Source organism: Lotus japonicus, chromosome 1 (assembly GCF_012489685.1).
Source record: "Lotus japonicus ecotype B-129 chromosome 1, LjGifu_v1.2".
Taxonomy (NCBI): Eukaryota; Viridiplantae; Streptophyta; class Magnoliopsida; order Fabales; family Fabaceae; genus Lotus; species Lotus japonicus.
Window position 1 is genome coordinate 15,029,448 of NC_080041.1, and position 12,478 is coordinate 15,041,925.

Genomic DNA, 12,478 nt, shown 5'->3' on the forward strand with positions numbered 1-12,478 from the left:
GTTATCATCAAAAAATAGAGTTGTACCACATGACCAAATCTTGATCTTACAATCTCCCCCTTTTTGATGATGACAAAACCATGTATTTTGATGAACAACTCTAAACAAATAAACTGAATACACTCAGAGTATAAGGTATCAGAGTTAAAACTTATCCTGATGTGTATAGTTTATCTTGCTCCTTCTGAATCCAAGACTCGTGCTTGATTCTGAGCTAAGCTCCCCCTGAATCTAATACTTAATATCAACGTTAGTAATATCTAGATTCTGAGCTAAATAATATAGGAGTTGTCAAGATACTATAAGTTCTCCCCCTTTTTGTCATAAGCAAAAAGAATGAAGGTGGAAAAAAAATAGTAAGAGCATAAGACGAAATACTCCCCCTCAGAAGGAATACCAAGGGATACTTGGCTGCTGATTAGTATATCTTCTTATGAGAGCAGAAGTGTCAAAGTCCAGAGGTTCTGGTGACATCTCCATTCTGGAAAAAATTCCATCTTCAGATGCTTCAGAATGAGAAGCTATGAACCTACTCTTCTTCTGATGACGCAAGTCAGAAGTTGTATTAGCATCTTCTGATGTTGTTGCTTCTGGTTTGACAAGTTCTGAGTCTTTGTTTCTATCTGAAACAGTCATGCTCATCTCTACAAGCTTTTTCAGCTAGCTTTGACTTGACCAAATCTTACTCTACTGATGCCTCCAAGATTAACTTCACCTTCAGGTTCAAGTTTTGGATCTTGGGACATATGCCTTTCTCCCGTCATGTGTTGCCTGCATCCACTGTCCAGGTTCCATGGTTGGAGTTTCGATGGACCTATTGAAGATATCTGCAACATATATAATCTTATCCCTAGGTACCCACTTTCTGGGTCCTTTCTTGTTAGTTAGCCCAGAAGTTCTGACAACTTTGGGTCTTTCAACAGGATAATGTAAAGGAATTTGAGCATGATATTTTGACATTGAGAAAGTTCCTTTCTTAAGAGATGATGGAGCAACTTCAGAAGGTTTAGAATGACCAATGTCATATATTCCATTTCTGCTTACGCCATAGATCATTGAAGCCATTAAGCTTCTGTCTACGCTTTTAGCTAGGAATCTTTGAAAAGACTTTTCATACTTAGACTCATTTCTACAATCAGAGGCATCACAAGCAACTATTTCTTCTAACTTAGCAATCTGGTTCTTAAGCACAGAGTTAGAATTTACCAAAGCATGATTATCATTTTTCAAATCGGAAATAATTTTCTCATGTTCAGAAGGAGTCTTAGAAACAACAGATAAGTCCTTTTTCAACTTTTTATGCTTAGACAATAAAGAGTTATACTTATCCATGATATCAGACAAAGCATGTTTCAGTTCAGAGGTTGAGAAGGAAGCGAATACCTCATTTTCATCGTCTGAGGTAGGATCTCCTTCTGATGCTGAGTCAGAGTCAACAGCATCCTTTGACTCTGCTCCTTTGTCTTTGACAATAGCCATGAGTCCTTGAACTTCACCATCAGAGTCAACATCCTCTGACTCTGATTCATCAAAAGTCACCATCAGACTCTTCTTGGTCTTGAAATGCTTCTTTGACTTTTTGTCCTTTGATGAGCCTTTGAATTTGCTCTGCCTGTGCTTCCAGATGCAGTTGAGCTTTCTGGATATCAGAGTCAGCTCATCTTCATCAGAATCTTCAGAGTCTTCTGCTTCAGCTTGGAGAGCTTTTGACTTCTCAGATTTGGATTTCAAAGCTATAGACTTCTTCTTCAGATCCTGCATTTCTGAGCGCTTCAGTTCATGACACTTCAGTATGCTTATGAGTTCTTCCAAACTCACCTGCTCAACATCTCTAGTTAGCTCCAAGGAAGTTATCAAAGGCATCCAACTTTCAGGAAGACCTCTAAGGATCCTCATGACATGATCCGCAGTGGTGTAGCTATTGCTGAGGGGTCTTATTCCAGCAATAATCAACTGGAATCTGGAAAACATATCCTCAATGGATTCGTCAGGTTCCATTTGGAAGGATTCATATTTCTGGATCAAAGACAGTGCCTTTGATTCTCTCACTTTCTTGTTTCCTTCATGAGACATCTTCAAGGATTCAAAGATGCCCTTGGCGGAATCACGATCAGTAATTTTCTCATATTCTTCATATGAAATGGCACTTTGCAGAATAGCTCTTGATCGGTGATGATCTCTGAACTCCTTCTTTTGATCTTCACTCATCTTCTCCCTTGGGATCTTTACACCATGTACATCAACAGGAGGGGTGTAGCCATCAACAACAAAATCCCAAAGATCAGGATCAAAGCCAAGAAAGAAGCTTTTGATTCTGTCTTTCCAGAAATCAAATCTCTGACCATCAAAGATAGGTGGTCTTGCACTGTATTGATATTTGCTTGTAGTAGTGGTGGAATCCATGAGTTTTCACACTGGCCCGGATCTACTGAACACTGTTAAGTGTGGTAATCAGAACTTGCGCTCTGATACCAATTGAAGGTGTGAAAAACGACTAGAAGGGGGGGTTGAATAGAGTTTTGAATACAAAAACTTTCCCTTTAAGATTTAAAGTAAATCTTTTCGGTTTCTCTGAGATAGATGGTGCAGCGGATAAAGATAGAGAGAAGAGAAAAGCACACAAGTATTTTATCCTGGTTCACTTGATAAATCCCTCAAGCTAATCCAGTCCACCCGTTAAGGTGATTTCTTCCTTCTTAGAATGAAGGCAATCCACTAATCAGATAATTGTTACAACTGCACTTGAAACCTACAAGTGACTAACAATACACTGACTTAGCTCACACTAAGATTCACTCTCTTAGTCTTCTCTAGGATCCGATCAACCTTGATCTCCTAAAGGAATCACCACTAAGATTCACTCTCTTAGTCTTCTTAAGGATACTGACCTACCCGGTCCCTTAAGGAAAATCAAACAACTGTTTGAGGTTGGTGTTTACAAAGGTTTGCTTCTAAATAAGCTGAGTGTAAACTAAATAAGAACAGATGAAGAAAGTAGAGGCTTGAATCTTTTCTTGTATTGCAGCTCTTTGTTTTCTCTCACTTTTAGCTTTCTTCTTTTCTTCAGCCTTTATAGTCCAAGGTGCAAAGGATATTTCTGTTGAGAGAATATGACCGTTGGAGGGCATTTCTGGAACTTCCAGAACCTGCTGTGGCTGAACCTTGGTAGGTAGGCTTGTCAGAATAGTACACTGCTCTTGTACTTCTTGATAGAGACATTTGCCTTTAACCAATGACTTCTGATCAGAGTTATGCTTCGTGTTGGAACTTGTGAAGCTTGGTGATCAGAGTCAGAGGGATGCTTGGATCCTCTGACCTTCGTAACTTCTGCTTCTGGACCTTCAGAGCTTCTGAACCTTCAGAGCCTCTGGTCCCTCAGAGCTTCTGGTCTTCAGATCTTCTGATCCTCAGATCTTCTGATCCTCTGATCTTCTGATCCTCTGATCCTCAGATCCTCTGATCCTCAGATACTCTGATCTTCAGATCCTCTGATCTTCAGATCCTCTGATCTTCTGATCCTCTGATCCTCTGATCCTCAGATCCTCTGATCTTCAGATCCTCTGATCTTCAGATCCTCTGATCCTCAGATCCTCTGATCTTCATATCCTCTGATCTTCAGATCTTCTGACGAATATATCTTCTGGTGTCAGAATCAGAACCTGTTTGTCAAAACACTCAAGACAAACATTAGAGTATCATAGTTGTTCATCCACAAATAAATACTTGTTATCATCAAAACATAGAGTTGTACCACATGACCAAATCTTGATCTTACAAGGTTACATTGGTTGCCATCTACTGCATCTTGAGAGGTCATCCTATGGATGTGGCCACCATCATTGCTGGTCGGATTTATTCCCTTTACAACAGGAGTAAAGACAAGCATCGACCCATCTTTCCTCACTTGATTTGCTCTTTGATTCATGCGGTGAGGGACAGAGCTAGGAGGCCAGTCCATGTTATTGAGAAGAGGTTGCCTGTGGCACCTCTGCTCAGTAAGGAGAGGATCGCTCAACTTTATAAAGAATGGACGACAAGGATGCCTCAAGAGGAGGAAGAGGAAGAGGATCCTGAGGAGCCAGCGGAAGCGGAAGAAGAAGAGGAAGAAGAGGAAGAAGAAGAGGAGGAAGAAGAAAATGTTGAGGTGGTGAATGAGGTGGTTACTCCACCACGTGCTGACCCTTCTTCTGCTTGGATGGAGGCCGCTTTCGGACGGATGTTTTTGAGGCAAAATCGCCTACACAGGGATCTTGACCTCCATTAGAGGGGAGGTAGCACATCAGACCCCAGGTACAATGGGCCCTTGGATTTTAATACCTTGGAGCAGGGGATGATAGACTTGAGTTTGATGCATGATGCCGGTGTTCATCCGGATTATGGCGATGGAAGGGGTGACCATGACCCCATGGAGTGGTTTTGCTGAGGTAACTCTACTCTTAGTTTAGGTCATGCATTTTTAGCATATTTTCAATTTATAGATTTTGTTTTCTTTTGATCATGCATTGTTTTAGCTGGTTGTGTTTTTGGGTCTTTACTTCCCTATACTCACATGCTTTTAGCTATGGTTTTGCTTCCCTACTAGTGCTGTTTTTGAAAATGCTTTTGTGAATACTTGTTGCTGTTTTTGGGGATGAGTGATTGCATGTTGGGGAAGAGAGGAGGAGACTTCGGTCTTCCGAGTGTCTCTTGAGAAAGGAGTCGAGGTGAGTCCATTAAGGGTCTATCTTTGACCCTTCACCATAAATTTTCTCTGGAGGATCCTGACTCACTTGTACTTCTTGGTTCTGTATTGATTTCACTCTTTGCATGCTTTGTGATACTTGCACAATTCTTGAGACTTGTAGGTTTTTGAGCTTCAGAGTTGTTGTTTTGAACATTGTCCTTAGTTGTCCCATTTGAGCCTTATTGAAGAATTTGTTGTAGCCAAATGATTGGGACGGATGTTTGGTTGGATTTTGGGGAGTGTTGGTCCTTGCATTGTTTTGGAGCTAAGTAAAGTTGAAAGTGTCTCTTGCCCCAAGTGAAAAATATTGAAAAGAAGAAAAATAGAAAGAAAAAGAACTCCTAACCAAAAGTTGGAGTTGGAAAAAGAAAAAAAAAGGTTTAAAAAGGTGGGTGCAAGAGACTTGTGCAAAAAAAAAAAAGGGTGTTGTAAGCTCCGGGGTTATTAGAAGAGGACCACACTCAATGTGCTTGAAAGCCTAGTTTTCCTTTAGGGACCAACCACCATCATGTTTTACCTAGCCAATGTTTCAACCCTTATGGAAGTCTCTTTGAATATTTGCATGCTTGATCTTTGTTGCTATTGAGTGAATGACATTCAGAACCTATGAACTTGCTTGTGTGCTCAGTGCACTAAATAAACATCTCATCCTAGGATTTTTAGTTCTATATGCTTCTCATGAATGGACTCTACACTCTTCTCTTTTCAAAAGATGCATGAAGTAGGTTGTTGGGTCTTTCTCTTGGAACTAGCTGTGATTACTTTGTCCCCCTGTTTTTGTGAAGTATTCCTTGTTGAGAGCACTTATGTGGGAGCATTTCTTGCGCTTGAGTGCAAGCGAGTGTTATTTACGCTCGAGGACGAGCTGTCGTTGAGTATAGTGGTGCGATGACCCTGTTTTAGTAGTGTTTTTAGGGTCATTTCTTTGGTTGTTTTGAGTCTTTTTGTTGAGTCTCATGTAGTGTTTCATGCATTCTCATGCATTTTTATTCTTTTCTTTAGTTTTTATTTCGTTTTGGTAATTTAGTAGTTTTATAGGTAGTTTTCTTGCATTTTGAGTAAAGTTTAGGACTTGCATGGTTTTGTTGTGTTTTATGAAGGACTTCTTGTGCTAATGAGCTCTTGGAGCTTCTAGAATCTTCCTTGTCTTGTTGGTTAGGTTTGGAGTGCAGAAACTGAAGGAGAAGGAAGGCCAAGAAGCATGGAATTGATGAAGAACATAAAGAGAATTGAAAAGAGGAGTTTCAGAAGCCAAAAAGTTATTTTCAGGCGAGCTGGAGCGCCTAGGGGCTTGGAGTGGGCGCCTAGGCGCCAATAGGGTCAGAGAGCATGTTTTTCAACATGCAATTGGCGCTCAGGTGCTCTGAATTGGCGCCTGAGCGCCCAGTTTCGTGTGTTTTGCCTATAAATAAGGCTTAGGCCAATTTCTTTGATACATTCTGCCATTTTCACTCATTTTTGATCAAGTTTGGAGAGCTGAGGAGAACTTTGGGGCCAAGGGAGGCTTCCAACTTGTACTTTTTCTCAGGTTTTATTTACATTTTCTTCATGAATTCACTAGCCATGAGTGGCTAGTTTACTTTTTGCTTTGGGTTAAGAGATTCTATGAAATTTTAGTTGTTAAATCCTATCTCTATGCATGAGTCTTGATTCAATCTTGTATTTCAATTCCTTATTGCATGTTTAGCTTTGGTGCACCTTTGCTATAGACTAGATTATAATAGAATGGAAATTTGTTATGATTTAGGGACATGAATTGGAATAGATCCTTCTATACTTGCTTCTAGGAATAGAGTGAGGGTAGGGTTTTGTTGGCCTGAATAACCATGTTATCATACCTCTTATGAATGATTAAGTACGCAAGGAATTGAGCTTAACTTTCAATTTGAGAGACATACTTTTATGAGGAGTCAACTAGTAAGTACATAGGCTATAACAACAAGAGTGGAATCAAGGATTCACATGCATAGGATAGGTGGACTAAAATGGATTAGATGATCAAACACCCAAGGCAATTTTCCATCAATTGTTATTTTACATCATTTTCAACATTGCTCTTTTGCAAAACTTTACTCACAATCAACCAAAACCAACTTCTGAATTTTCCTGTTTTAAGAACTTGCAAACTTTAGGCTTAAATAACAATTCTCACTCACAATCCCTGTGGTTCGATAATTAAAACCGGGTGGATTCCGTACACTTGCGGATTTACCAACAGGTTGGTTGAGAGTAATGAGGTTGGTTGTGGTTGGTTGTGGATAGTGATGGAGAGATTTAAAACTAAAATGAGAGAGGGAAAAAAAATTCAAGTTCGGATCCTCATATTCCGAAGTTACTCGAATCCTGTAATTCCGAAGTGTCTCGGAAACCGTAATGTCGAAGATTGTTTAAACTTGGGGTGCCAAATTTAAGTACACGCATGGAAATGGAAAGGAGACTTCCGAAACATTTCGGACTCCGTAGTTCCGAACTCTAGGTTTCGGACTAGAGCCTTCCGAATGGTGAAAAAGAAATGGGGTGGCAAGTTACCTGACTGTAATAGTACGGTTATTATCATTCCGAAGTACTTTGGAAACCAAAGTTCCGAAATCATGTTAACCAGTTAAAATGACAGTACCAGAAATAATGCAGGCAAAAACCACAAATTCTCATAACCAGCTACATTGCAGGGCAGAAACAGATAAAATGCACATATTCAAACAGTTTAATACTGAATCATAATACTTTGAACTTCTAATTAGTGGTACATATGTCATAGATACAAATTAACAAACATCAATCCTAGTCTCAATCTTCTCCAAGGTCTATAAAGACATTCTCTTGAGGACCAGCATCAATCCAAGCATTGAATTCTGCCGTAAATGTAGCCAAACGCGTCGCATATGGGATGATCCATTGGTTGGTGGGTTCTTTGGCCAAAAACGGCCATTGGGGAGCGAGTGTTGGCATAGGATGTCCCGGCTTTAACTTGAGCTACATTTGAGAGTATAGCAATAAAGTTAGATAAGAACAAAGTGGCTGAGTACAAAGTATACTAATTTAACGTGACAAGCGAGTGTAAGGTACTTAACAAAAGATATACCTGAACAAAGTGGTTGGTGACATGACCAACTGCTATAACGGGATGTACTTCCGGTGGGGCGCCTCCTCTCAATGGCAGATAAGTGTAACAACCGTCTAGTGCAATGGAGATGAAGACAACTTGAAACCTCGTAGCAATGAGGTACCCCATCTCCGGTAGAGACATCCACTTGTCTTCAGTTGCAATTGTACCAATCGGAAGGATGAGACGATTTTGTAGGGACTGAACCCTCTCGTAACCAAATATGTTGCTATAGTAAGCGGTATTCTCTGAGAGTTCTACAAGCAACTCTTCCCTAATCAAAGGCCAACCGTCTTGACCTATGTCGGGTCTGAACAATGCAGCAACTGATCTATAACCACAATTACCATCTGGAATAACATCTATGACTTTTTCTATATATTGATGGAAGAAAGATGGCAAATCATCCAAGTATATGCTGGTGGTGGACAAGTTGCTCTTCTTAGACTTCTTCTTTGACTTCAGAGCTTGTGGTGTAGGAGTTCGGTTTCGAGGACAAGAGACTTTGTTAGGTGTTGGCTTGAGGCTATTGTTAACATGTTCCCAATAACAAGGATCACGCTGTAAGGATGGTTTTTGTTGACTAGGTGGTTTACTCTCCATAGCCTTGGACGAGCGCTTGGGCTTTATCTTCACTTGAGGAGGACACAGTGAACTACTAGAAGGACAATAGAGCTCCTTTACCTTCCTCCTTAGCATACTTTGGTCCGCGACATCCAAATTGTTGAAATAAGCGGTCAAGCCATCAATCTCTGACTGGAGGTCTCCTTGGTTTGAGGCTTGACTCCCAATGGGTACATGGTCCCAACCAAGCATCTTCCAGAAAGTATGGACTGCCTCATACGGAATTCTATCATAACTATGAAGTGCACACGCACAAGGAAGCCCATGGGTAACTTGGAACGCGCATCCACAACCATCACGCATCACTCTGTTCTGTTCATCTTCCATGAGTTGCATGGCCTTTCTGGACACAAATCCTCTGATATTTGTATACATGGGCGACTTGAAACGATGTTCTACAAGGTTGATATTGCGCTCAAATGATGCCTTGATTTCATTGTGTCGTACAGTGGTCAACCTATCCACTGCATCCCACGAGGCGCACAAGTCACCTCTGTCGTCTTTCAGCATCCTCTTCAAGGTTGAGTGTGCACTTTCAGCCCTGCATACAAAAGATCATACTCTATCAATTTCTGGTAATAAAGCAAGACAATGAAATGAAAAAAATATCACAAGCAATAAAGTGTGCATTGTACCTGTTACTCGTTGTTGTTCCAAAATGCAACACAGAATTGGTCCACGCACTCACAAATTTCTCCTTGTGCTTTAACCATGTAGTAGAAATGTAGGATATGAAATCTGGGTAGTCCTTACACATGGCACACATTTCCTTCCATTCCTCATCAAATTGTTCCACTGTTTCAGCATATATCAGGTATTTCCAGTTCTCCATCACTGAAAGGGCAAAATCATCCGTGCCAATCAACACTTTGCACTTTGCCTCCACATTCTTGTTTATGTGGAACCGGCATAATAAATTGGTACAATTGGGAAGACATTGCTTAACAGCACTCAGTAAAGCCAAATCTCTGTCAGTCACAATCACTTGAGGTAATCTGGCATCATCGGCAATAAGAGACTTCATGCACTCCAAGGCCCAAACATAGTCAATTGTGTGCTCCCTAACTATGTAGCAAAATGCTATGGAGAAAGTCAACCCCGTAGAAGTGAGACCAACCATTTCAAGCAAGGGGATCTGATATCTGTTTGTCTTGTACGTGCAATCCATGATGACCACATGAGGGAATGTGTTGAAGAGTCTGACCGCATCAGGATGAGCCCAGAAGAGATCCCTAATCTCACTTGAATCAGCTTGTTGCCTTTCAAAGTGAACATACTTGGCTTCTACCAACTTCTTCATCAAATGTTGCATTTCTGTCAATGGTCCCCTCTCCTCTTTTTTAAACCTTTTGTTGCAACTGTAAACTTGAGTGATTGTAGTCAAGTTACCTGGATTGTTTTCCTTCAATGCCGCTAGTATTTGTCTCGGTGGAGTCCAAGTACTAGTCATGGTGCCCACAAGCCCCTTCTCTTCCTCTGTTAGTCGACCAACGTAGGGGTGGCCAACTAGTGATTTAGCTGGTTCATGGTTGTGTTTACCATCCATCACTTTCAGCCGCCACATTCTATCACCCTTCGCAGGTTGTCCTTTGAGATTAAACTTACAATCAGTCTTTTGTGATGCGGTCTTTTTGTACTTGAATGTATTCGGGTCCTTGTATGGCCTGTAAATACCATGCTTCGCACACTTAATAGTAACAAATACCTTTCCTCCACTTATAGCATAGTCAGACCTTGCGATCACCAGCACATAACCATTCGCCTTTCCAACATTCTTAGCCCATTGTTCAAGCTCATCACGAGTATCAAATATCTGTTCAATGATAACATATTGCTTTAGAAATAAAACATCCTACCAACCATCACTAATTATTCAATGATCATCACATCATTTTCCAAATACATAGTAGTATGTTCCAACAATAATTATCCAATGAATACCTGATCAGTTGTAAATAAATGTGTGGCGTCCACGCTTATACGAGGGGGAACCCACAGAATGATATTGCTAGGCTCAACATTCCCAGAACCGCATGCGGCATCAACAAGTAAATCTTCTTCATATATTTACGGTTCATTCATTCATCCTGCTTGTAACAAACTGCAACTGGTTAACTATTTCGGACATTGTGATTCCGAACAGATTCGGATAGAGACCATCCGAACTCGTTCGGATACAGACAATCCGTAACAAGCTCGACAGCATCAGAATACAAGCAAACAATGGTGGTGCAAAACGAACTTCCAACAAACAACAATGAAATGCAACTACAATGATAAGTAAAGCATGATATGAAGGGGGAGAGAAATGAAACTTACCAGAAGGAACTTGGTAGCAAGGTGGAACTTGGAAGGAGATGGTGGTTGAGGGTGGAGCAAGTGGAACTTGGAAGGAGATGGTGGTGAGGGGGAGGAAAACAAACGTGGAGGAAGAAGAGGAAGAGTGGTGGTGGTGGAGTTTTTTGAATCTGATTGTAATGGGGGTGGGTATGGTGATGGGGTTGGTGGTGGAGGAGTAATGGTGATGGAGTTGGTGGTGGAGGAGTAATGGTGCTCAAAAGGTGGCAGTGTGCGACAGGTTTTCGGACTCAAAGAATCCGAATTACTTCGGATAGTAAGGTTCCGAATTATGTCTGTCATTTAAGTGTCAGATTCAACAAGGTATTATTCGAAACTTTGGATTCCGAAGCGTTACGAATACCTTGTGTCCGAAAGGGTAGTTCTGGCATTTTTTAAAAAATCTGGGGTGGCATTTCTAAGCCCAGGGGTGCCAAATCCAGGGCTCGAGGATTTGGGGTTGAGATATATTTTTTGAACAAAAAGGAATTTCCCAAATTATCTCAAAATGATTAATTGATTTAATGAATAATTTGATTTAATGGAATATGGTATACTTAATATTTAATATAGTAGGGGGACCAAACTCTGATTTTTGTTAAGTTGAGATGATGTGGCATCCACTTACCCCATGGCTTTCTCTCATTAGCTAATACACAAACAACATTCCTACCCCCCTCAAAAACCATACCATCATGTAAAAGTCTGCCAAAAAAGTATTATGAAGTTTCTAAGCAGTTAATACATAGAATTCCATTTTTTTTTTATAAGCAAGTGAAATATATTGAAGAGAAGTACAAGGGGTACTTCAACCCAATACAAGAGGAAAGAAGGGAAAGAATAGTACAATGTAGCAAATTACATCAACAAAGTAAAGTAATGATCCCCACTAATAGATGAACCCACCACCCACCCCCTCCTAGGAGACAGGTTATAGAGATCAGGCCTCATTAAAACCTTACCAGGAAAAACCCCATTGGGAAAACCTAGTGAAGGAAAAAGAGTACTAGAAATCTATAACCAAGAGGTAATCTCCAAGGAGTACAATACACAAGAAATACAAAATCTAAAATTAGTGCAATTCCACTGCACGCACCAATCCCATCAGATTTGCAATAGTCAAGGCCTAGCAACATGCCATGATCCCTTTTAAGTATGCACAACACAGCCAGCATTCCATGAAATTCCTTCACAAATAAATGAGTAGCAATCCAACATCCTTCCTCGAAGCAACAATGAGAATTATGCAAGTCCCACCAACATGGAATAATCATAAACAATAAGACCAGCAATGCTTTTCACATAAATTGCACATGACCCAACCGTAAGCAACTCACAGCAACATTTCAATGACAGTAAAAAATCATGAAATTATAGGACTGCACAACATGCAATTGGCTCACCCAACCAATCAGAAATTGTATGATGGAACCTTCTATGCTTAGCTTTTAACCAAAGCCAAGCTTTGTTTCTAGCTTGATCAAAAACCTGTTCTGGCGTCGAATGCTCCTAACGAAAAATCAACCCATTCCTAGAAATCCAAATCTGCCAAATAACTGCCACCCAAATTACTGCGAGGCCTTTCTTCATTGAGCCTGAGCAAACACCAATAAACTGCTGGAAATGATCTCTAGCAAGTGCAGGGGGAACAAATAGCCAGCCCAACCACCTTAAGGTGAGGGCCCAAACAT

The 12,478-nt window shown here is 40.6% G+C and overlaps 1 protein-coding gene across 1 annotated transcript; it reads right to left on the reverse strand.

Annotated features, from left to right (window-relative positions):
• Positions 1–7,510: 7,510 nt before the first annotated feature.
• Positions 7,511–11,476, reverse strand: LOC130727853 (uncharacterized). Its single transcript, XM_057579124.1, has 6 exons — positions 11,416–11,476; positions 10,392–10,507; positions 9,375–10,263; positions 9,086–9,284; positions 7,806–8,991; positions 7,511–7,696 (listed from the first exon to the last, which is right to left on the reverse strand). The coding sequence occupies exons 1-6, from the start codon at positions 11,474–11,476 to the stop codon at positions 7,511–7,513; spliced, it is 2,637 nt and encodes an 878-aa protein (XP_057435107.1).
• Between the last annotated feature and the right edge of the window lie 1,002 nt (positions 11,477–12,478).